Source organism: Balaenoptera borealis (assembly GCF_965194805.1).
Source record: "Balaenoptera borealis genome assembly, chromosome: 10".
Classification (NCBI taxonomy): Eukaryota; Metazoa; Chordata; class Mammalia; order Artiodactyla; family Balaenopteridae; genus Balaenoptera; species Balaenoptera borealis.
This window is the reverse complement of record NC_138874.1, coordinates 110663881-110690859: the sequence shown is the minus strand read 5'-3', so window position 1 is coordinate 110690859 and position 26979 is coordinate 110663881. Positions and strand designations below refer to the sequence as shown.

General features: G+C 40.1%; 1 protein-coding gene across 2 annotated transcripts; it reads right to left on the bottom strand.

Annotated features, from left to right (window-relative positions):
• Positions 1–634: 634 nt before the first annotated feature.
• ABRAXAS2 (abraxas 2, BRISC complex subunit) lies at positions 635–26979 on the bottom strand. 2 transcript variants are annotated; one of them, XM_082407358.1, is made up of 10 exons: positions 26853–26979; positions 22127–22217; positions 18269–18305; positions 17654–17842; positions 15586–15652; positions 9573–9763; positions 8591–8710; positions 7617–7701; positions 5908–6022; positions 635–2796 (listed from the first exon to the last, which is right to left on the bottom strand). In XM_082407358.1, the coding sequence occupies exons 1-10, from the start codon at positions 26949–26951 to the stop codon at positions 2327–2329; spliced, it is 1464 nt and encodes a 487-aa protein (XP_082263484.1). In that variant the 5' UTR covers positions 26952–26979; the 3' UTR covers positions 635–2326. The 2 variants fall into 2 exon arrangements, with proteins under 2 accessions (XP_082263484.1, XP_082263485.1); XM_082407359.1 differs by lacking the exon at positions 17654–17842.

Sequence of the window (26979 nt, the reverse complement as noted above, 5' to 3'; positions counted from 1 at the left end):
GGAGCCTCTTCAAACAAGATCGGTTCTTACATGAAAGGTGCCTTTTGGGAACTAAGGTTCAATTTTCTACTCAACTGATACTCAGTCCTCTTGATAACTTGATATTCAACACATTCTTGAAATCCATAGGAACCTTTTAGTAAATTTTATTCTTGGATTTCCCCTGAAACCAGTCTGATAAAAAAAAAAAAATCTGTATGGAGGTGAGTTTTCATGCCTTTTAAAAAACTGTATTGGGCTTCCCTGGTGGCGGAGTGGTTGAGAGTCTGCCTGCTAATGCAGGGGACACAGGTTCGCGCCCTGGTCTGGGAAGATCCCACATGCCGCGGAGCAGCTGGGCCCGTGAGCCACAACTACTGAGCCTGCGCGTCTGGAGCCTGTGCTCCGCAACAAGAGAGGCCACGATAGTGAGAGGCCCGCACACCGTGATGAAGAGTGGCCCCCGCTCGCCGCAACTAGAGAAAGCCCTAGCACAGAAACGAAGACCCAACATAGCAATCAATCAATAAATAAATCTTAAAAAAAAAAAAGAAAAAGTTTAAAAAAACTGTATGAAGTTGACTAAGAACAGCTAGAATGAGTAAACTAAGCAAGACCTTGCCGGGTGTTGAGACAGACATTAAAACAATAGTACCACGATTAAATAAGTTTTTATTGTCACATTTAACTGCTTTGTCAGATATACATTGTAGGTTTCGGAATGGCATAAAAATAAAAATATTTTCCTGAATGTCAAAATCTGAACAGAGATGGTGATGGCACTTAAAAAAAAAAAAAATTAAATTCACACTGGTGCTGAAGCCGCTAGAAGGTAGCTGATAAACACTGGAACACATTTGCAGATAAAGTGGTCTGCAACATTTCAGATCAAATGGCAGTGGTATAAGGCCAACAAAACCGGAGAGTAGGAAGATACAGACCCCATACAGTAGATATCTGAAGAATGGCAGTTTTAGCATTTCATTTCCAGTCAGACTAGAGTAAACTTCTCTCCTACAAAATGAAACTGCTTTTTCAGAACCTGGAGCTTAAGCCTCTTTAACAACTTCCTTATTCTGACAGGTTTTAACTAGTCCAAAGGAAAGGCAGTTTTTATCCATGGCTTTAGCTTCACGGGCTGACCCCACCATAAATGGGGGGGAGGGGGCCTTGTCATTTCCAAACCAGAAGCCTATCATTCTCATGAATGTCTTTAGTGGTTTCACACATTCTGGGCCTAAAACTAGAAAACAAGCAGTAATTAAATAAAAATGTAAGTGCATCCCAACGGAAAGTCTCTACACATTCCACAGCTATCTTCCAAATGGCAACTCAAAAAAGTACGGTTATTCAGACTGAAAATGAATCTTTATTCAATAATCGAGATTCCCAAACAGTTTATTAAATGTCTTTCTTCCACAAATAAAACTAACACTAGGATTTATCAGAAGATCTAAACGAGTTATCTTCCTTACGTATGAACTTGGCTAAATCCACTGTGTCTGGAATCTGTTCATCATAAAACTCAGGTCTGGAACATAACTCCCTTCTGTTATACTGCTGTGTGTCCTTCATTTAAGACTCTAGAACAGAGACCATAAATGTGGCTAGTGCAACATAGCAGTCACTGTAATTCCCCAAAAGAAAAATAAGTAATTTATTTCATGTCATACTTATTTGGATGATTACTTACTGGTAATTAGTATTTCTACATTTTTTTTTTAAAGGCAACCATTTTAAGTGACAATACATATCAGGCTAGTAGAAAAAAGTTGAAACAAAGCCCTCTCTTTTGATCTCACAAAGTCATGCAGACAAAAGAAGGTACACATCTGATTTGTTCCAATCAGGCTTCTTGGAATTATCAAAATTTCTTTTCTGGCAGAGATGAATTTGGCTCATCATAGAAAGAAGGTTCTTTGAAGGCTGCTGCTAAACTAGTTTCCCTTTGAAAAAGTAAATTTCAAGGCATGATAGTGCAAGAGGTAAGGTTTTGATTTATAGAACATTTATAGACTAATTGTGCTTAGTCTCTAATTTCCAATTTATTTTAAAGAACAGAAACTACGTTGCTAAGTTTCTCTTTGCCTATATTTACCAGTACATCCATGAATCGCACCAGAATTAGGACAATTTGATTATCTTAATGGTTCTGTCGTGAAACCTGCACACTGAGTCCGCAGGCGAGGACCCGTGGACGTGAGGCTCTTACAAGTTCTGTGCCCAAAAGCGCTTGCCCTGGGGAGTCCAGCGGTCTGAGAAAGAAGTTCTCTCCCCAGATTAAGTCCTCAAAAAACTCTCTCAATAAGCAATTAACACTGCTAAGTGGAGAGTTTCTTTCGTTTAGTTAAATTGGGGAGGTCGGAGTGTTCCTGGAGCCCCCGTCGGGATGCATCATGGGTCGAGAATCCCTCGAATGTGAGTATTCGCTATTAGAGTGCTCTGTAGGGTCAATCAGATTTTCATAATCACTGTCGTCTGATTCCTCAGCACTGTCTCCAGCTGCTCCTTGGGGAGGAGGAGGATCTGCCCCACTTCCAGGATATTTCAGTCCAGCACTAGTGGAGGCATAATTGGAGGAGCCCACGGCTTGAGGTCGAGGCATAAAGACGCTAGTTTCCATGCGAGAATGGCTCAGAGTACTTTCTTGATTATTTGGGTGAATATCAGAATAGGGGGGAGGAGGATCCGAGGCCTCTGCGTCTCCAAGTGCACTTCTACCTTCAGCTGCAAACCCAGGATAGGGCATCCGAGGGCTGAACGTGGGGTCCAGACTTTCAGATGACATCTGTCTGCTTATCATTGCCTGTTGCAATCCTGGATGAAAAGGGGAAGAAAACTGTAACACTCTGTATTTTCACAGCTTTGCATTTCAATACGTTAAACGTTCAACCTGACTGTTCTGGAAAATAGCAACAAAGAAGTGAAATTTATTATTACTATGAATTATTTTACATTTGCATAGTATTTCACAATTTACAAAAGAGTTTTCTATACATTAAATCATTTAAGCTTCCAAACAGCTCTCTGAAGTACTACTGTCATCACTAATGTTATTGTTTCCATTATACAGGCAAAGAACCGGATCTCTGAAAGGTTAAGTGACTTCACTAAGAGAACAGCTAGAAGTGGGGCCCTGATACTCATAACACAGGTCTCTTAACTCCAGATCTGGTGCTGTTTCCCTCACCTGTTGCTTACTGTGCTCAGAGACTGTGGGGACAGAGGATAAAATCAACAGTCCTCACCATCCTCGGCAGTCATCTGAACGTGAATTTTTCCTTAACAGGCCTCACATCAAAAAAAATACTTCTTGGGGCTTCCCTGGTGGCGCAGTGGTTGAGAATCTGCCTGCCAATGCAGGGGACACGGGTTCGAGCCCTGGTCTGGGAAGATCCCACATGCCGCGGAGCAACTGGGCCCGTGAGCCACAATTACTGAGCCTGCGCGTCTGGAGCCTGTGCTCCGCAACAAGAGAGGCTGCGATAGTGAGAGGCCTGCGCACCGCGATGAAGAGTGGCCCCCACTTGCCACAACTAGAGAAAGCCCTCACACAGAAACGAGGACCCAACACAGCCATAAATAAATAAATAAATAAATAAAACCTAAAAAAAAATACTTCTTGAAAACAACTTGTCATAATACTCTTAAACATCTCTTTCTCCTTAAAAGTTCAAAGCCCTGGGTTAGGTGCCCAGTTTTCTACGTAATAGGCCATAATTTTACTGCATTTTTATGGTGGTAAAACTGAAACAGCCCTACATCTATGAGCCTGTGGCCTTTAAATTGTTTTTAAGTACATTTTAAAAATATTATAAAAATGATTCGTACAAAATTTAGAAAAGAACAACAAAAAATCACCCACAATTCTATCATTCAGATAACACTGTTAAAATTTTGGTGAAAACAGCACAAGATTTGGGGTTAAAAGGCAGAAACTTTAGATGTCAGGCACCCCAACTTTTCTGAATTCTAGTTTTATTATCCAGCTTTGTGTGTTTGTGTGTACATGTCTGTTTGTTTGTTTATCTATTTATTTGTTTGCCACATGTGGGATCTTAGTTTCCTCACCAGGGATCGAACCCGCACCCCCTGCAGTGGAAGCACAAAGTCTTAACCACTGGACCGCCAGGGAAGTCCCTGTATACATGTATTTTAAATAGAGCTGAGATAATATGTTTATACTTTATATCCTAGCATTTTCATATAAGATTATATATTATCTTATGTCATTAAAAATTTGCTTCAATGGCTGTACAATATTCCATTATATAGATATACCAAAATGTATTCAACTATTCTACTGTTGTTTATTCAATTACTGCAACAGGTTGTTTCCAAGATTTTGGAATTATAAAGTTGTGATTAACACTCTTGTGCAGAAATCCCTGTCTGCATTTCTGATTATTTCTAGAATAATGTAACAGTAGAAATGAATCAGACATCATTTATCTGGAAATATAAATTATATTTTAATTTGTTTATAAATATTCTTATTAAATTAGAAAAGGCTAGTTATACCCTTATCTCTTTTACATTTGATATTATTTGCCATACATTTTATAGATTTTACTTACAAATGTTAAATCTGGGGGCATTCATAGAAAAGAATGAAATAATGCCATTTGCAGCAACATGGATTGGTCTAGAGATTATCATGCTAAGTGAAGTAAGTCAGACAAAGAGAGACAAATATCATGTTATCACTTATATGTGGAATCTAAAAAAATGATACAAATGAACTTATTTACAAAACAGAAATAGACTCACAGTCATAGAAAGCAAACTTGTGGTTACCAAAGGGGCAAAGGGTGGGTGGGGGGATAAATTAGGAGTTTAGGATTAACAGATACACGTTACTATATACAAGATAGATAAACAACAAGGTCCTACTGTATAGCACAGTGAACTATATTCAATGTCTTGTAATAAAACCTATAACAGAAAAGAATCTGAAAAAGAATAGATATATATATATATGTATAACTGAATCATTCTGCTGTACACCTGAAACTAACACTACATTACAAATCAACTATACTTCAATAAAAAAATAAATTAAGGGCTTCCCCGGTGGCGCAGTGGTTGAGAATCTGCCTGCCAATGCAGGGGACATGGGTTCAGGCCCTGGTCTGGGAGGATCCCACATGCCGCGGAGCAGCTGGGCCCGTGAGCCACAATTACTGAGCCTGCGTGTCTGGAGCCTGTGCTCCGCAACAAGAGAGGCCACGATAATGAGAGGCCCGCGCACCGCGATGAGGAGCGGCCCCCACTTGCCGCAACTAGAGAAAAGCCCTCCCACAGAAACGAAGACCCAACACAACCATAAATAAAAAAATTAATTAATTAATTAATTTAAAAAAAATCTGGTGGCATTCTAGCAAATATGTTTGTTAGCATGCTGGAATTAATAGATGCTTGGGCCTAATTCTCATTCAACCAGCTGGTTCCTTAGCTTAATGGTATCCAGTCATCCACTGCTATCAAAAACCAGACATTTAAAGTCTTTGTTGAGACCCTGCCCATGAAGCAAATGTAAAGTTAAAAGAATTTTAGGTAGCTCTTTTATGAGGTTCCAATGAACACAGGACACAGTCCCTATGTGCAAGGCATGTCACAGTTAACTTAGTAAGAAACATCACATCCACTGTACATAGATCATATCACTTCTCAGGATTTATTCTAACTTGCTTCAGCCTTTCTACCTTTGGTCTTCTTTTTCTTCCAGTTTCAGAGACTTGAGAGGGACACCATGAAAAACAGTACTTCCCTTCTGGAAAAGTCTAAAGACAAGTGAATGCCCTCTTCCAAGCAGCCTAACTTGGAGCTTGATGAGTGTAGAAGAATGCATGTAATTTATTATGTAATTTGATGTTTAAAACCAGACATTTCCCTGATACTGAATGGTAAAATTAATAGGAAGCTCACTTCTTTCTTGTTCCTTTTCATTCTTCCTCTGAGTGATTTGTCTTCTTAATTTGTTCACTTCTGCCTGACAAGATTCAACAATTCGCTCACTTTTTTCTACGTCTGCACACACTGCCTGAGGGAAAAATGACAACAAGAACAATTAGTTTCAAATCCAAGCACGAGGCATTTCATAAAGACAGCATCGATTATAACCCTGGGAAGAGTCCAGGCACTTTATCAAGTTAAAAAGCAGACACCTAAGGTAGAACAAAATCATGAAGGTCCCAGAGACCAATACTGTTGTTATTCACTGAACTGCTTTCTTAATTATGTTAAGATGATTATGCTATTTAGCTTATACATTCTTGAAAAAGAAGGGTAAGAAGGGAAAGAGTTCATCTTTTCCCTTGCTTACTCATCTTTATTGATATGAAAAGGGAATTTCTGATACCAGTCTGGCATACAAGGATGAACAAAAGACAGGAATGAGATACTTTCAACTCTTATTTATAATCAACAATCAAATATCAGATGACACACAGATTTATTTAACAGAAACTATTTATAATTAGGGAAAGTTGAAAAAGAAAATAAGTTTCAAAGTCAAGATTTAATAAAAGGTAACTACTTGAGACCATATCATTGTAATGTAACCACTCCTATCAGGGCACTGGACGTGATACTGGTGTTTGCAGGGCAGGCCTTAATCAATAGTCAATGAAATGTATAACAGCCATTTTGAAGTCCATTAGACAGTGCTGACAGTCTGAAAAGAGCATGGTCATGAATTCAGGACAAAAAGCTGTTTTTCACCGCATGTTCCTTCCATAGCAGAAATACCAGAAACTGCCGAAAGTGGGCCGGTCACCAGTGAGTGAGGCTGTATTAAGTTCCCTGTGCTGCTATGGGTAACCGTGACCCGAATTTGGAGAACTGACACTGGAAACTGCCCGTTGCATGTGTTCTTCTTTGCCCCAGGCTGAACTCAGTCTGCTTTCCTCTTTTTCAGCAGCTGCCTTCATTCCTCTATTCCTCGGGGCCTTCCTCCTCAAAGCTAGGCTTTCTCCAGGCCCGGGACAGCTTCTTCAGCCCTACCACTCTCCTTGTCCTCAAAGGCTCTTTTGTTCTTAGGGTTTTAGAACAAATTACTCCTAAGAACACTTTGGGGATGATGAAAAGAACGTGGGAAAGTACTGTTAGCACCTAGCTCAGGATCTGGCTTGCAGGAGATGTTTCCATAAATATTTGCTGCCTGATTGCCTAGGAATGAACAGGCTCCACTGCGTCTTCCCACTCAGTGGAGGCAGCCGCGGGCGGAGGGAGTGAACTAGAATTAGGAAGCAGAGCTGCCCTGAGTTACGGGTGCCTTTGGGTGAGTCTCCACGTACGGTACAAGTGATGGGACAGCTGTGTTCTTAGCAATACTTCTTTAAATTTAGAATACATTTCCCCAGGAAAAAAGCTGTCATTAAAGAGGTCATGAGTATTTAAAAGAGTGATATTAATTCTGTACTTCAGAGTTTCCACTGAAGGCACATAATGAGTGAGACCAGCTTTCGTAGACTGACATGAGCAACTACTCCATACATCTTATATCACTTTGGGAGAGCACATTCTGATTTTTGGACCACAACTCATTTGTCAGTTGGGAGATTATTAAAAATTAAAGTAGAATTAAAAGATTTGGGCAATATAAATAAGATGAATATAGTAAATAAATCAGTTACCTGCACTTTCTCCTGAAGTGCATTATAAACCTGATAAATCGCCCTGATGTCTTTCATTACTCCATCCTTGTCAAAAAAGTCAGTACTAGAAGACAAACAGAAAAAAGATTCACCAAGTGATTAGAACTGCCGTGAACTAGAAGGCACTTGCCCATCATTTCTACCTTTATCTATAACTTAAATGCTACAAGTCCACAGTGACAATGTTTCAGCAATAATGCCCATACCCCTAGAATTACAGAAGAGAAAGAAAAGAGAATCCATGTTACCAAGACAACTGAAAAATAATAGTGTTATTTTTTCCTAGATCACTCTATATATTTTTCAGTGACCACAGTTAGCTTTCAGAACCTCAGAAATACACATACTCTATCCAAACTTTTGTATCGGTTGCAAAAAAAAATCGTGGCAAATGATTAAAAAAATAAATATTGATAAAAGTAAACTATCTTTTCAATAAGCATAAGATTTTGATATACAGTAGTGGTGGTCTAGAGAATTACCTTACTGGAGTTTTCAATGTTAACCATATCAAATGATGTCACACTTCTCCATAAACATATTGGGTTTCTGGGTTTTTTTAAAATTTTTATTTATTTATTTATTTATTTAGCTGCATCAGGTCTTTGTTGCGGCACCAGGGATCTTCGTTGTGGCACCAGGGATCTTCGTTGTGGCATGTGGGATCTTTCATTGCGGACTCTTTGTTGCGGTGCGCGGGCTTCTCTCTAGTTGTGGCGCGTGCGCTCCAGAGCGCGTGGGCTCTGTAGTTTGCGGCACGCGGGTCTAGCAGTTGTGGCGCGCAGGCTTAGTTGCCCTGCGGCAAGTGGAATCTTTGTTCCCCGACCAGGGATTGAACCCGCGTTCCCTGCATTGGAAGGCGGATTCTTTACCACTGGACCTCCAGGGAAGTCCCCATAAACATATTGTTAACAAAAAAAAGGAAAAAACATTCATTTTACCTTTCGACTTACCCATGTTCTTTAATAACTTTGGCATAACTCTGAGAAGTATTTGGCACTGAAGACACTTTATACTCTTGCTGACTAGTGTTGCCTAGATTGGGAATAGCAAGGGATAGCCTTTGATTATACCTGCAGGGAAGATTGAGAGAGATCATGTTGAAAGCACTGCTCTACTTGAAGAATGGGTCCTGCCAATAGGAGCCTGAGTCTCTGCACTGGGAACTAAATGAAGGTCTCACAGAGAACCTACTTCCACAGACAACCTAGGGTTATGTGAATTAGCAATTTTTTCCCTTCCCTTAAAGTAGACACTCAATTGTAAACTCCTCAAGGGCTGAGGTGATGTCTTATACATCTTTTGCATCTCCGCAGCAACTGACAGAGTGCTGAGGAGGTTTTAAGTGCTCAAGAACCTACTGATTAATTAATGAAATCTTGCAAATGGCTATTTAACAATTAATAATTATTTTCACTGATATTGATTTAATTTATTCTACTACAAGTGAAATTCTGGAGGGAACCCTTTCTGTTGTTTACAGACAGACACCATGGTATGATTTTTTTTTTTTTTTTGCTTTAGCAAGTTCACAATGCAGAACCCTCATTAACCAGTAGGTGGATCAATTTTACAATTTTGTCTTTGAAATCTTATGTTTTAAAATTACAATCAGACTTACAGTGCAATAAAACTGTATTTCTACATAATGGATTATGGAGAAGCAAATGATGATTTCCAGCTGTTTATTCCTTTAAGAATTGATGCATAATTAATGTCTTGCTAATGCTTCTTGATTCAAAAACAATTTTAATTTATATAACTAACTGACAGGAAAATACCTTCTTTAACCACAGAGAAAACTAGCTAAAGGAGAGTTATAAACACTTTTCTTTAAAGATGCTATAAAATGCATATTTTCAAAGTCATAAATCTCAATTACTTGTATCAACATCTTTCCTATTTATGCGAGGCTGGTGGGAACGCTTTATTTACCTTCGATTTGGTCTAAAGAGAACGTATTCTAAAGCATGAGTGGAATTGTTGGCGGTGGAGATGAAGCTGAAGAGAAGGAAGACGAGGTCAGGCACCCCAAGGATGCGGGTGAGCTGCTTATGAATAACCTGCTCTCTGTACGACATCTGCTGCTGTGTGTTTCGCCGGAATCTGTACCACCCAATAACTTTCTGCAACAAAAACAGAAGAAAAAAAGTGTTAAAAGTTGCATGAAATCTTACAAATTTAATTCTGAATGCATCCACACAAACGCTTGTACACAAATGTTCATAGCAGATTTATGTGCAATAGCTCAAAACTGAAAACAACCTAATTGTCCATCAACAGGTGAATGGATAAATAAACTGTGGTGTATCCACACACTGGAATCCTACTCAGTAACAAAAAGGAACAAACTACCAACAAATACAACACAGATGAATTCCAAAATAATTATGCTGAGTGAAAGAAGCCAGACCAAAAAATAATAATAATAATAATAATAGCATATGCTATAGGATTCTATTTCATATAAAATTCTAGAAAATAAAAAGTAATCTATAGTGACATAAAGCAGATCAGTGGGTGACCTGGGAGGGGTGAGAAGGAGGGATCAGAAAAGGGCATGAGGAGACTTTTGCAGTGATAGGTATGTTCATTATCTTATTTCGATAATGGTTTCATGCATGTATACATATATCAAAACTTATCAAAGTATATGCTCTAAATATACACAGTTTATTACATGTCAATTATACCTCAATACAACAATTAAAAAAGTTTAGCTTTGTCAGTTCTGACTATACCGTAACTTAAATTGGTAAGTGAATTAAACTTATAGGCTCTTTGGAAGAATATTTTTCATAATGTGATCTGCTGGACATCTGGGAGACAGATGGCCTAAGAGACCTCTGGCAGCTCCTTAAAATGCTCCTGGGCCCCACCAAAACCTGAAGAATCACAACCTCTAAGGGTAGAGCCAGGAACCTGAATTTAAGATAAGTTCTTAAGTTTTTTCTTATGCATACTAAGAGTTTGAAAATCTCTGTTGTAGAGACAATTAAGTTAATTCTTTATAAGAAGAATAATCTTCATAAGCTTCTTTTTAAAAAACAAACTCTTTGAGTGAAAATCCTGTTTTGAGAAATCAAAGTAATTTAAAATTGTTAGTGTCATATTAAAACTAACAGTAAATTTAGATTATGTTTTGGCACTTTCACAAACGAAGGAAGTCAACTAACCTTTACTGAGCCCGCGTGCCAGACCTCCAGCTAGCTATGTTACAAATATTTTCACTAAGTATCACAACAACCCTGGGAGGTGACTAAAGTTTTCTGCACTGAGTTTGTATCACATGCAAGGAACTACAGGCAGCAAAGAAACAGTTCCTGCCCTTAAGGAGTACTACTGAAAATAAAGCATAATTCCAATTATATTAAAGCAATTAATTCTGATATTCTTTAAATATAAAGAAAACCCAAACACTTCTGACAGTGCAAATCTTATAAAAGGGATGTTTTGTCCAAAGTCACAGAGCTAATGAGTGACAGCCAAGATTTGGAACCTCTCTGCCTGTCTTTTTCCACTGTACTACACTAACTTTAAAATTCCACATTATTCACACAATGTTGCTCATAAAAGAGTGAAAAGTAGTTTTCCTTAAAAAAAAAAAAGTGGGCAAGAAAAATTATCAACTGGCTAGAGCTAACGCCAAAGAACATGGCACATTTCACTCTGAGTCTCGGCACTCTGTATTTAATGTAGGATTAGCTCCCCTGCAGGACTTGGGTGCATCTCACACACCCCTGCATTCCTGCAGAGGCCTAAGCAGTGCTCAGCACATGGATTCTTCTCATGAAATACTCGCTGACTAAAGAATCTTGCAAGTGGCTACTGGATGGGTACTAACGCTTTTCACTTATACTGACTGTAATTGTTCTATTCCATTTGTATTTTCAGAGAAGCGGGAAGGCTTATAAATTTATTTTGGATATCAACTTACTCATTTGATATTTGCTTAAAAGATAACTCCCTTCATCCTGATCAATGAAAGATGACATGCCAAAATAATTCAGATTGGCGACGTCTAAAGTTCTACCTTTTAGAGCTAACAAGCTGGTTGCAATGCTATTGAGAAACGAGGTCACTGATGTGGAAGAGCACACTATGTTTGGGCCACGATAAAAAATTATGAATATCTTTCACTAAAACCTTATCTCTGCTAAAGTTTCAGACAATATTTCACAAAGACTGTCCTCTCTACTCTCTGTGCTAGACATTCACTTACATCTTCTGGATCCAAAGCAATTATCTCCAATACTGGGCACATTTGTCATCTTTAAGTTCTGTTCTTTTTGGCCTTACGATGATATTAAGACGACAGTTATGTTTATCATTATCTGTTTCGGAGCAGGTGCTTTCAAGAAGGCAGAAATCCTCCTCTCACTTGCTTTTTTGGCCTGAGCCCAAAACCTGAGGCTGGTCGAAACTTTGCAAACACAATATGGATTCTGCCAGAGCAGGAACTGAGCACACCAATGCAACCTTGCTGCACCTATTGGGGGATTTTGCATACCAAAAACATTAGCCTCTATCTTAAACCCAACCCTTTTTTTTTTTTTTTAAATGTTTTAGCAATGTTGTGGAGTTTCTATATTTAGAGGCACACTTTTTTTAGTAAACATATTTCTATGTATTTTATACATTAATTGCTATTGTGACAAAAATCTTTATTAGTTTGTGTTTTCTAATGGGTAATTTTAGGACCCATTAGGGAACTTTTAAAATTATTATGTACTTATTTTATATGAGTTCAACTTACTGAACTTGCGTCCAATTCTTAGGATTTTTCTTCCTTCCTTTTTTTTTTTTATTTGGCCTCCCTGCACAACTTGTGGGATTTTAGTTCCCCAACCAGGGATTGAACCCGGCCGGGCCTTCAGGGCCCTCGTCAGTGAGAGCACAGAGTCCCAACCACTGGATCACCAGGGAACTCCCAGCGTTTTTCAATTAAACATTAGGTTTGAAGCCTGCCTCGCAAACAGTCAGTTTTTGAAACAGTTCCATCAGCACTTTCTTGAAGAGTCGATATTAGCTAAAAATATTTTTTGTATGTCAGATACTGTTTAAAGTACGTATGTATTTTTAAGCCTAACTTTTAAATGTACCTTTGTAAGTACTACTGTAACCCTTTTGAGGTGAAGATATAACTTTGTACCATTTGTGGAGGAAAAAAAAACCAAACTAGAGTCAACTATAAAGATTTTCAGTCTAAATATTATGTATCATCTTTGTTTTGGGGCTAGAAATTTGGATTTTTGAAAAAAATCCTTAAAGAGTTTATATTATGTATAAGGTGCCATAGGAAATACAATGAACATAAAATACGGTCCCTGCCTTTAACAAATTCCATGGAAAATAAAACATAATTTCCAAGTAAATTGAAGCAACAAATTCCTGTCTTTAATTGCAAAAGAAAAGCGAAGTTAACTCCGGTTAACAACCTATGATTGGTCTTCTGTGTCTCAAAACAGCAAATCCATTCATTCATTCATTCATTCATTTATTTATTTTAAAATACAACATGATTATATTTTAATACACAACCAGAATACAAAACAGCATAGTAAATTAGCAAATCCAATTTTAAAATCCCCAAATTAATTTGGAAATGTGTCCCTATTTGCTACTGAAAAAACTACATGGTAGAGCTCCTTTCTTTTTTTCAATTTATTTTCAATGTAAAATACAATTAAAAAAACCTTATCACATAAAGTCTCCCTTCCTCAGCAGCGTCTCTGCTCCCTTTCTCAAAGTAACCACTTTTAGGTTTGGTTGGCTTCCTTCCAGATCTTTCTCTGTACGTTTAAACATTCAAACTTTTGTTTTTATAAAAAATAGGCTCAAATTATTTCATTTAACTTCGAGATCTTTCTATGTCATTCATGAGAACCTCCCTCATTCTTTTTAATGGCTGCTTCATATCCCATAGCATGGAGGTACTAACATAATTTACTTAACCATTCCTCCTGGTGGACACTTAGATTGCTTTCAAAATTCTCACTATTAAGCAAAAATACAACAAACATCTTCGTATGCTGGATTAAAAGGCCAGACTGCTGCGTTTAAACCTTGGCGCCAACATTTCCTGCTCGCAACCTTAAGCAAGTTATTTATCTTTAGTTGTCTCAACTATAAAATGGGGGTGATGATAACAGCCTCACAGCGCTGCTACAAGGATTAAATGTGTCAGTACCTGGAAAGTGCTTAGAATACTGCCTGGCACAGAGCTAAAGTGTTCAGTAACGCCAGCTTTTCATACTTTTGTGCCTAGATGCTTTTCTTTACTCGGGCCAGATTCCTAGAGGTGGAACTCCATATTTAAAATTCTGTTATTGCAAAACTCTCCCCCTAAATGTCTGTATCAACTTACATTCCCACCAACTACAGCTTCCCCATTTCCCACAACCTTGCCAACACTGGATATTAGCAATCCTTTTATACTTTTGCCAACCGGATGGACAAAAAACCGGTATTACCTGTTTCAATCTGCATTTCCTAATTGAGAATGAACATCTTTCCCATTACTTCTTGGACATTTGTGGATTTCTTTTTTTCTTTTGTGAATTTCCTGTTCATATTCTTTATTCAATTTTTTCAGTTTAAATTTTTTTCATCTATTAAAAAAAATTTCCTGGTAATTTAATATAAAGTGAGTGCTCTAGGCAACTGTGCTTCGATAGGCATTTTCAGGGAATAAATTTTAGTTTTAGAAAGTATAATAAAGCTTCGTTATCTAAAATACGAAAATAAATGGAATGAGGAAGTGAGGTGGTGGCTGGGGGATGAATATGGACTGCTAAGAGATCCCAGAGATGCTTCAGGCAAGTCACTGAAAATGGGGGAGCTGGACCGTGATGTCTGTGGCTGCTCTGACCCACTTTCCCGCTTGGGCAGGTGACTGTGTTAGACTCTCTGCTAACACCGAGCGCTTCCTGAGTTTGTTATCACCCTCAAAACCACTGCCCTTTTTTCAGGCCTATCCCCCACACTTCCCATTTTTCCTGTGATCCTACCTGCTTTTCTTTCTGCCTGTACATCCGACAGTGGTACTGAGAGAGTCCGTACATTGGAAAGGCTGTTGATCTACTCTTACTGCACTGTTATTTCTGACGCCCTTCTTCAGACACCTTAGGAATCCCACACTGATTATTTTTATGCACAGGTAATCTTTTTAAAGCCTTTTTTTTTTTTTTAAATAATACATGCTTCTAAACAAAGGCATTTTGTTTTCTGTTTGATAAGTTGAAAACTTTCATTGGTACTTTTTTCCCTCAAGTGATGGTTTAGTGACCAATCTATTTTTCTGGAATTAATATACCAAGGTAAAAAAGTAAACGCCATACATGGTACAGTAAATTATAAATGAGACCATCAGACAGTGCTGCAGCAATAAAGCTTTGGTCCGTTTTCAGTTCTGTTCAGACTTGCTTACCATGCATACACACTCAGAACATCATACGCATATGCTGACAGAAATAATAAACACATGACCTTTTGGAAAAACATCTATGTTCACTGTTAATTGAACTTGAAGGAGTAACATATCTAAAGATGTTTGACTGCAATTTGTATTTTTAAAAAATATTTTCCCTCATTATAAAATTAATGTATGTGTATTAAATGTTGGCAAAATTATTTTTTAAATTACATAATAGGAAGATAGAACCACCCAGAATCAACTCAACTGTTGTCAACTTTCTAGATTATAGTTCATGTTCTATTTTTTCTTCTGACTTTTGCATAATGGAATCACTCTAAATATCCAAATTTTGTTCTATTGATATACTGTAAACATCATGTCACATTTGCAATTTACCTTTAAAATCTACTCAACAGAATTCTTATATATTAACATCAAATCTCATTGTTTCATTTTACATTCATTTCTGGTTTTAAGTTTGGGTGATAAGGATTGATTTCCAAATCAGACTGGGTGACAAATAGAACATACCTTTCTCCGATCTTTAAGAATCCTGTCCAAGCTCTCTTCATTAACTTTGCTTGCATAGTCATAAAAACTGTTTTTTTTTTTAAGAGAAAAAATATTTTATTAAAATCACATAGTATTTTGACACGAATATGCTTAGTAACATGTGTCTATGGGTCATTTAACCCTAAAAGTTGGTAATAAAGATACAATTGCTTGTCTGCAATAGGTATATAAAGAGAAAACAATCTAAATGCTTTACTGATATGAAGTATCTTTTGCAAAGACTACTCAAGAGACTGCTACATTCAAAGGGTATTACTTCCATAAGTGGGAGGAGCTGATAGCAAGTAATTATAAAATGTATGGTTTCAAATGGCTGTGACATCTTTTCCTTGTTTCTAAGTATCAATTACCTATGGGAAAAAAAAGAACATAGCAGCTCATTTTCTGAGAAATGAAGAAAGGAAATGAGTATTTGCTGAATTCTTAATAAGACACTCAGCTGCATGCTTCCTCGTGTTAATTCATTTCATTCTTGCCTCAATGCTGGGAGGTAAGTACTAGTTCAGCCCAACAAGTCAACATGTTTTTTGTTTTTTTTAAAACATTAATTAATTAATTAATTTATTTATTATTTTTGGCTGCGTTGGGTCTTCGTTGCTGTGCGCGGGCTTTCTCTAGTTGTGGCAAACGGGGGCTACTCTTCGTTGTGGTGTGTGGGCTTCTCCTTGCGGTGGCTTCTTGTTGTGGAGCACGGGCTTTAGGCGCACGGGCTTCAGTAGTTGTGGCATGCGGGCTCAGTAGTTGTGGCTGCGGGCTCTAGAGCACAGGCTCAGTAGGTGTGGCACACGGGCTTAGTTGCTCCGTGGCATGTGGGATCTTCCCGGACCAGGGATCGAACCTGTGTCCCCTGCACTGGCAAGCGGATTCTTAACCACTGCGCCACCAGGGAAGTCCCAGTCAACATGTTTTATTCCCATTTTTGTAGATAAAGATACTGAGGTTAAATGACTTGCCCCAAATCACAGAACTGGTAGATGGAAGAGCTGGGATTTGAAGCGAGGTCTGGCCAGCTTCAAACTGAATGCACTCACCCTTAAACGAGACCAATCTGACCTGAATCCCATGATGAGCAGTCCAGGCATAATGATGTGTGGGTTTTTCTACCCCTGGTCATGGTTTTAGGAATGCCACCCTCCTCCCCTCCTCCTACCACCATAAGCCCAGGCCTTATAATGCAGGAAGGAGTTCAAGTTATAGTAAAAACACTGAACTGGGAGTCAGGAGATACCAGCTCCAGCTCCGTTCTGCTTCTCACTGTATGATCTTGGGCAAGTCACTTTAACCTACCTGGCCTCCATTTCCTTTTTGCAAAATAAAGATTTTGGAGTAGACAGATGATTTCTAAGATTTCTTTCAGTTCTAAGAATTATGAGTCTATGATTTAAATTGTGAGTCTATGAGTCTACATTCTGGTACTACTTTGCTGACGGTGGTTTAAGGAAATCCTCAGAAGGGCAGGGCAGGGCACACCTAGCAAAGCTTTAGACGGTCAGGGCCAAACAGGACCCATTCTGACCCAGACAGAGGCTGCGTGTGGACCAGGGCCTGAATCATTTCATTTGCTCTGAGATTCTTTTCAAATGAACTGCTGGTTCCTTGTCTTGCTTCCTGCTCCTCTTTCAGTTATGTGTAAATCTGAGAGATGAGGTTCTCAGCTACTTTGAGGCTTAGTTCACAGGTAACAATCCTCTGAAATAACGGGCAAGTGTGCGCGGGAGGGGAGGGGTGGGGTGAGGTGGGTGGTGAACATGGTGCGAGTCCCCGTGGGTTCCTGGGTGCGAGGGGGCTGGGTGTTTGGGCCAGCGGAGAATGGGAGCGGGGTCAGGGGGAAAGCCGCAGGGAGCACACAGCAGGAACAGCCAGGCTCAAGGGGTGGGCAGGTGTGAAAGAAGGAAGTGCTGACCAAGAACGCTGAATTGGACTAGTGTGAGCGGCAATGCAAGGGAAGTGTTGGCCTGGCTCTTGGCAAAGTAGAAGAATAGGGCCTCAGGGAGTTCTAAGAAACACAGAGTGGAGCTCATCATACCTGTCATCAGGTGGAAGGGTTTGGGGCTGAGAAAGCAGACAGAGGCCTGGACTGCGGTTTGCGGAACAGAGGTCTGGGATGTGGGAGATGCTGGCCACCTTCTCCCTCACCTTTGCCTTCCATAAGTCTCTCTGTCCTTTGCTTTCTCCCTCTGAACATCTCTCCTCCTGCTTTTTTTCTCTTTCTGTCCTTTAATTGGTAATAATATTCAACTGGTGTATATTAAACACAAAAAAGTAAGTTTTATGTTCCCTTTCCTTACATTTTAAAGTTGAACACTGAACACTTTTTATCCCTCTTAAAAACACCAATTATTTTATCTATATGCGATCCTTGGTTAACTTCCTTCTCTCTGGTTGAAGAGCCCTTGCTAGAGGGGCTGGCATAAAGGCTTCCATTCTAAACCACTGAGGCCAGGATTTATACTGTCTCCCTTCTCCTCTTCCTAACTTAACACAGTACCACATACACATCTGGCACTCAAAAAATAAGTGAATTTGGATGCCCTCAGTTATAACTTTACAGCCATAATCACATACAGGTCTAAATTCACTAGTTTTCAATCAATTAATTTTTTAATAAGGACAAAAAGCTACAAAGAAGGATGTGGCTTACCTAAAAAGTTTTGAACAAGGCTGATGGTTATGGATTTCTGTAATTAGAAAGAGGAAATACATCTCAGTTAATCATGTAAGATACAGACAACTATAAAACAGTTCAGGATTTAAAAAAAATTTTTAACCAAAATCTCAGACAATAAAAAGACAGTTTTCCTCTCCCAAATAGTGTGTACACTAGTGAAGGCAGTATGTCTTTTTAACACTGAAACCCAGGCACACATTCTCGGGACAAAGTAAACTGGCGAATGAAAGTTCTGGGTCCATTTGTCCAGGTGTGATGAGCACATATCTGAAAGCTTTTATTCAGGAACAGGCAGCTATTGTGTGCCCTTATTCAATCTTACCTATTCAAACAAAGCCCAAGAGGAAAAAGGAATCAACGCCTGGAAGCATTTGATCAAGGTGGGTAAGAGCTGTTGAGGACAGCTTGGGGAAAGGAAGGCCTTACCACCTTACTATCAGTAACCTACTAACAACTCAGGACAACTGGGCCAGGTGTTTTGAAGGGGAAGGGCGGAAACTCTGAAAGTATATTAACCCTTTCAAAGATTTTCAGTACCAAGGGAAACAGTCATTTATAAGGCAGATCCAAACGGCTTCTTAAAAGATTGCTGTGATTAATCAGAGCGAACAATTTCTTCAAGCTCATCAGGGGGCTTAGGGTCTGGGTTGCTTTATAAGACCATGGGACTAATTAACCACTCAATTCTATTAACAACATTCTCCTGGACAGGGAATCATCACCTGCTGCTTATAAAGCCAGAGCCAGAGTTCCAGTCTGCAATTTTAACTCAATTAAAATGAAACCACAACCTTGAAGGACACCAGGCTATGCCCATTAGCTTCTGTACTGATATGAGTGCTGCCAAAACACAGACAGAGATGCCAGTACTTCCACAGGAATGAAAAGCTCATTTGCCTAGTATAACTGTCGACATAGTGATGCAAATAAGAAAACCTCATCTGGAAATATTTCCTTCTTTTATCCCCCAAAATGACACGGTATACCACCACGAGTTATTTCAGAGATACTGTTAGTAAAGTAATTAGAATATGGAATGTCTGTAGTAAAAATGTCAACTAGAGTTCAGGGAAAAGAAAAAAAAAAAAAAAAAACCTCTTCTACCTTAAAGGAAAGATTATTTTGTTCAAGAAAATCCCTGGAGTAAATTCTGAACTCTGAATATACATTCCTGTCATCAATCCACCCCAGCAGACTTCTTTCATGATTTGCAACGTGGATTAGAAGCTTGTTGAAGATATGCTCTAGATATCATGTGGTATTTTCTAAAGGAAGTTAAGGCTTTCTCTTACAAGATTTTGCAATACCTAACTAAGCACTCCGTGGAGAAAACACGGTGACGCTCTCAAACACAGTAAGGTGCAGACTGGAATGAAGGTGGCGGGCACGATAGCTGATAGGTAGGCTTCTGGAAGCAGGGGGAGGCAGGGCAGCCTCGCCTGGGATTCTAGAGTCTCTGAAGCCTCCAGAGCTCATCTATGCGCTGGTCCCCTCTTCACGTACGCATGGCGTCTCTGCCCGCATTTCTGTAAAAATCCCCACCGGGACGTGCTGCGGTGCTTGCTTAGCTCAGCAGAGACACTGCTTCTCCGGCTGGTGGATGAGCTGAACTGCTCCTCTCCTTCCCCCTTCCGTTCTTTCCAGTAACCGCTGCTGCATCACCTTATTAACTACGGGAGCTCTCTGTTGCTGTCTCCTGACCACTCCCGGCACTGAGAGCGGACGACTCCGCTTCAAGTGAGTGAGCACAGCTTCAAAAATGAATATGTATTCAAAACAAGTGTTCAAAATGTGATATTCCATACAAAGTCCTCCTTGTTGTGTAGAGTCAAGGAAAGGTGTCTGTGTGTGGATTCAGACATTTTCAACAAATAAGAAATCTGGTCAAGCTATTTTATTTAAAATAGCTTATTCTGGTGGTTAAACTATGCCAGAAAATGTCTTCACACTAGTGGTATGGAATACTTCTCATGGCACATTACCTAATGTTTTGCCTTTCAATCCAGGTTTTCCAGAGTCCTTGGTTTACATTTTCTAATATGTATTTATTTTTAAAAGAAAAATATTACAACGATAACAATACATTTAAGATAATACTAGCAAATACTCTGTTCATGAGATCCGTGACTATTTCAAACAATGAATTGAATGCAGCTAATAAATTAAACATTATACAGCAAAAGAGCGTTGTCATGGCACTGTATTAACTGTGACTCTCTGTTGGTGCTTCTCCACATCTATAGCACCATGGAAACCGGTATTTACTGCAAGAACCGGAAGGTGTGTGAATCAAAGATACAGTACACTACGCTGGAGAATTTTAGTTACTTTACCATTCTATTTCTTTAAAGATAAATAAACAGCCAGAACATTCATCAGAAATGCTACTTTTGTGGTCATGCCAGGCAAGAGAGCTCTTTCTTGCACGGTTTTCTGTCAGGTCTATCTGGCAAACCTTCATATACCACATTAGTTTTGAAAACCCAAGTGCAAACAATGAGTAATTGCACAGATGGCCAATGAAACCAAATTCTCTATTTTAGGATTTTAAAGGGTTAAGCAAAACGAAACACAAAAATAAAACGCCAGTGAAAGAACAGCCAGGCAGCAGTACGTCAAGTATTTTTTCGGCAAGTCAGCATTGTGGGGAGTGGGCTTCAGTCTGGTTCTTGAGGAAACAGCTGCCTCTTGCTTCCCTCCAACCCCAAGCGCCTCAGTCCTCAGCCGGCCTCCCAGCCCAGGTACTAGAAGGCTAGGAGAACAGGCTGAAGGTGATGATTTGGCCTCAACATAACCCAACCTCCCAGCAGTATTTCAAACCACAAACCCCTCACCTTCACACATGCTGTATTTTAGTCACACAGAAACAGGCCAGGCTCCCTGTAAGTTTCATGCACTCCCTGCACTGGGATCCCCTGAATTTAGGGGATCCCCTAAGTTTACCTCCTGTATGGTGTCTTTCCTGATTTAACCCACTAGCAGTGGTTTTTTTTTTCCCCCAACTTATGAGATTTTCTTTGTTCCTTCCTGACAGCACTCGTCCTGCACTCTCTGGCATTTCTGTACACTCGTCTTATCCTCCCCACAGCCCTGGAAGGCAGGGATGCATCGGGCATTCCTCTCATTGCCCGGCACAATGCCTCTCGCACGGACGTTCTTCGATAATTGTTGGCTGCATAAGTGAATAAAACGACCCCTGCTCTGTTTTGAGTATCAGGATATGCTTTTCGGTGAAGTGCTCGAGGTGCAGCTGAAAGGACTATGATCCTTCTTTATCGAAAGGAGACTGATCCAAAGAGGGCGGGTGAACCTACAAATACTCCTTCGTTTGCCCCAGCGATCGCCCCCAAATCGACTGTTTGGCTTACTCCTCAGAAGGCTGTGTAGGTTTAACAAATATCTCCTGTAAACAAGTGTAAACATCTTTGCCGGATCCCTCCAGGAAGGACCAGCATGACACGTGCTTTCATTATAGTGTGAGGTGATGTTGACAATGGGCACAGCCCGAGGTGCAAACTCGAGATTCACTGTGGTTGTGAAGAGACTATCACGTGTAATTCCACACAGCCATTCATAGGTCAGACCAGTCAGTGGGTCAGGGATGGCTTCACAGACTACCTGAACTTATAGCTACACACTGTGAGTTTATACTGACTTATAAAAACATTTCACATCATTTACTAGTGCAAATAATTGGCATTGTGACTTTAGTGCTTTTCTATGTACTCTTTTAATCTACTATTAGGTTAAAATCAGTTAAGGGCCAAAGAACAAAACAAGCAGCATGTATACAAGAAGAGTATTTCTAAGGTCCGTGATAAACTCACTCACCAATGACTTGCAGAAGTTCTGTGCTGCTGATTTGGGAGTCGCTGATGCTAAAGGTTTCCTCTTGTCTTACCTCTCCCAGCAAAAATCCTTCCTGAAAGCAAAGGAAGAAAATAGCTGCAGCTAAAAAAATGATTTTTACTGGAATTAAGAGGAATCGAGGACATTGTTATTTTTTATAATAACTTTAACAATAATCCAAATAAGTCTGCCATGTAAACTACTAACCCACAAACCAACAAGTAAGACTAAAGCAATTTGAGATTTGGCTTTTAACTGGATTGTTCGAAAAAAGGATTTCCTGACAAGATGAAATATTATTTTAATCCCTTCCCCTAAAACCCTGTTTTTTTTGAAGTGAAAATAAGGAGAGTGAATTCATAACCTAAATCCTACTAAGTGTAACAACCAATGTTAAAAAAGCTCAGGAAGCAGAAATATTCCAAGGTTGTTTTCTTGAAACAGCATGTAATTTATTTCATTGTTTTAAAAACATTGCTAATGGGGGTTTTCCTGGTGGCGCAGTGGTTAAGAAGCCGCCTGCCCATGCAGGGGACACGGGTTCGAGCCCTGGTCCAGGAGGATCCCACATGCCGCGGAGCAACTAAGCCCATGCGCCACAACTACTGAAGCCTGCGCGCCTAGAGCCCGTGCTCCGCAACGAGAGAAGCCACCGCAATGAGAAGCCCGCGCACCGCAATGAAGAGTAGCCCCCGCTCACCGCAACTAGAGAAAGCCCACGTGCAGCAACGAAGACCCAACGCAGCCAAAAATAAATTAAAAAAAAAAAAAAATTGCTAATGATAAAAGTATAAAGAAGTTGACACAATGCACAACCTAACTGTTCCTGTATGGGCTGGCATGGGAAATGAGCATTCCAGCAAATAAATTTAACATTACATGAAAGTTTTTCTTTAATAAATGCTGAGGTAAATTTATTTACACCTTTAGAGAACATATACCACCATCATCAATTCTGGATTACTCAGCATATAACCTACTGTTTGAGCACTTGCTGTACTGTTCAGCACAAGCACAGCTGGAGAACATACACTCTAAATGTCAAAATAACTTCCCTGTCAGTGGTGAACTAATAGACTGTCCCAGACTCCCCCTCCCCAGACATCCACATGGCTTACTCCTTCCCTCCATTCCACTCTTCACTCAAATAGCGCCTTATCCGAGAGGCCTTCCCTGGCTAGCGGAACAGAATCAGAGTCTGCCAGACACTGTTCCCTTTACCCTGCATCCTTTTTCTTCTTAGTCTCCTCACTATCTGCCATATTTCATATTTATATGTATTAACAAATGCCTGCTCCTACTAAAATATAAGCTCCACGAGAGCAGGGACTCTGTGCTTGTTCACTATGTATCTCAGCACCTCGTACAGTGCCCAGCACACAGGAGGTGCTCAATAAATGCTGCTTGGGGCTTCCCTGGTGGTGCAGCGGTTGAGAATCTGCCTGCCAATGCAGGAGACACGGGTTCGAGCCCTGGTCTGGGAAGATCCCACATGTCGTGGAGCAACTGGGCCTGTGAGCCACAACTACTGAGCCTGCGCATCTGGAGCCTGTGCTCCGCAACAAGAGAGGCCGTGATAGTGAGAGGCCCGTGCACCGCAATGAAGAGTGGCCCCCGCTTGCCGCAACTAGAGAAAGCCCTCGCACAGAAACGAAGACCCAACACAGCCATAAATAAATAAATAATTAATTAAAAAATAGCAAAAAAAATAATAATAATAAATGCTGCTTGAATAAATTTGATGAAACAATGTCCTTTCCATTCTAGGTTGACCCTTCTAATCAATTAAAGAAGTTTCCTAGTTTAAAAACATTCCCAGGGGACTTCCCTGGTGGTCCAGTGGTTGAGAATACACCTTCCAATGCAGGGGACGCGGGTTTGATCCCTGGTCGGGGAACTAAGATCCCGCATGCCACGGGGCAACAAAGCCCGCGTGCTGCAACTACTGAGCCCATGCACCACAACTAGAGAGCTCACGCTGCAACTACAGAGCCCACAAGGTCTGGAGACCACGTGCCACAACTAGAGAGAGAAAACCCGCATGCCACAACTAGAGAGACGCCTGCGTGCCACAACAAAAAGTCCCAACGCAGCCAAAAATAAATAAATAAATATTAAAAAAAAAAATCCCAGTTGGAATCTGTGGGGGTGAGGAGGGAGAGACAGATGCTTTTCAGTATAGCTTTTGTATTGGATTAGGTGAGTGGAGTGTCCTAAAATCCCAAATCATCATGTACAAGGCATCTCTCAAACTTTAGTAATATACAGACCCCCCTTTCAAAAAAAACCTCTCTCAGAGCTAGAATCCATGACTACTAATCTGGAAAAACATGGACTAAAGAAGCTTGTTTTATCCTATGAAAGTCTTTCAGTTATGAGTTCTTATTACAAAAAACAAGCTTTGTCTTTGTAACAAGTTAAAAACTTTTTTCTTTAATCAAAGTGGAAAATACAATTTAAAATTCCTACAGAACTTTAGACTTTAAGAACATATATACAGATTCCTAGCAAATAAAAATGCAGGACATGCAGTTAAATTTGAATTTCAGATAAACAATGGATAATTTTTATGTAATAAATGCGATATACTTATACTAAAAAATTATTTACTATTTATCTGAAATTCAAATTTAACTGGGTGCCCTATATTTTATCTGGCAATCCTACCACAGGCCTCAGTTTGAAAAAGTCAACAGTGACATCAAGACTTTCTAAAGCCGAGTATAACATGAATGCTTATTTATCTACTGGTCTGGATTATCTGAGCCACTGTTACCTTATAACAGTAGGCAAATTATACTGTGTGGGCTAAATCCAGCCTAACGCCTGTTACTGAATGGCTTACAAGCTTAGAATAAGTTTCTACACTTTTAAATTGTTGAAAAAAAATAGAAAATAGGAATATTTCATGACATGTGAAAATTATACGAAATTCAAATCTCAGTGTCCATAAGTAAAGTTTTATTGGAAACAGTCAACCTAATTTACTTATTGTCTATGGCTCCTTTCTCCCTACAACAGCAGAGCTGAGTAGTTGCTACAGAGACCACATGGCTCATGAAGCCTAAAATATTTACTGTCTGGCCCTTTACAGAAATAGTCTGTTAACTCCAACTCTACTGAAATGAGTGGTTTTAAACTAATTTCTTGCCAGGGCAAAACAAGAATATACTACAAAAACAAATTCTTGGTTCTTCAACTTTAAAATATATGAAATTGAAATTACTTTAAAGTACTCCACTTATATAATTGTGGTAAGGTTAATATAAGCAGGTATCCTCGTAGAAGACACAAGTTGCAAACTATTGTCACTGGTGAAAATTTCTGTGAAGTCTAGTACCATGCCTGGCATAGCACAGATATTAAAGAGATATCTCTTGAAATAAATTAATAACAATCTAAGTAACACGGCCGTCTCACTGCAGTTTGTAAAAAAACTATCCACTTTTCAACAGGTTGCTTATTCTTACAGTAACTTTGCCTTATACATAAACTGTGATATTACTAGGCACCCCAAGATCTAGAGAGGTTAAGAAGCATTATTGTAAACCATATTTAATACTTCCACAGGACACTAGCAGTGCCACAAACTACCTATACATGGAACTGTATTACATTATTAAATATCTGTCTGCAATATCAAAGGCGTTAGTGTCCAGAGACAGGAGCTGCCTCTGGAAAAACCCGTGTTGTGTATACTCCTATCCTTCATCTCTACTATCAAACTGAAGCGAGGAACGGCACAATAATTTAATGCCATTCAATTTACTAATGGAACCACCTCTCCATGAAATCAGTTTTTATTAATGGAAGCAAGGAGTGCAGATGTGAAACCAAGTCCAGTTCCTTCTTCTGCAGTGTATCATTTTGCTTTGTGATGACCACACAACCACAACAGCCCCCCCCAACTACGTTTATTTAATGAACTTCAATAATTCACTACTAAAATCACTTAAAACAATCCCTCAATTTGGTGGGCAAGTACTTAAAGATAAAAATTATCTAGTTTCATAAAGAATTTCCATCCAGAGGCCAGTGACATTAAAAATGCATTTCCGATCATTCATACGTAGGCCTGTCACTTCCCTATTTCACTGCGACTAGTTCCGTGGTCTTAGAATCTTCGCCAAGGAACTGAACATGCCACTTCAAGGCAAGGAGACCCTACACCTAACACTCCTGGTTACATCTCCATTTTCCATCGAGGAGAAGAAAACACACGATCGTATCTAACAAGTACGAATAGTGACAGCCACGGTTTCCCTCGTCGCAGCCCACAACAACCTGTCAGACCAGCGGGCGCGGCTGGGTGTCTGCGCTCCTAGACTAACGCCGGGTCTCTCGGCTCCTTCCCGACCCCAGACTCCCCTCGCAAGTCTAGAAGCCTGACTCTCAGGGAGGGGCAGGCGCTCGGTTTCCACTAAGCGACTCCTGACACTGTCGGTGGCCGGCCGGGAAAGCTCTGCCAAAGGGGAGACTGCCGTCCCGGGGCGGCCAGGCGGCGGAAGGCACCGAGCGAGGGGGCCCATCTCGGGGGCGAAGGAGCCCCGGGCAGCAGGAGTTCGCTGGCGGCGGGAGCCTCCCGGGTCATCAGTTAACCGGGCCAGCCCGGGGGGCGAGCCGCAAGTGATCCCAGCTTGGCCGCAGGCGTCGGCCTGAGACCGAGGCTGGAGGCCCCAGCAGCCGCGGCGGGGGGCCCAGCACCTACGTGGTCGGCGTTGCTGTTGGCGCTGTGGAAACACACAGCGCTGAAGGTGTAGCCCGAAATGGAAGCCGCCATGATGGAAATCTCCAACTCCCCCATCATGCCCCGCGGAGGGCACAGAGCCTTCCGG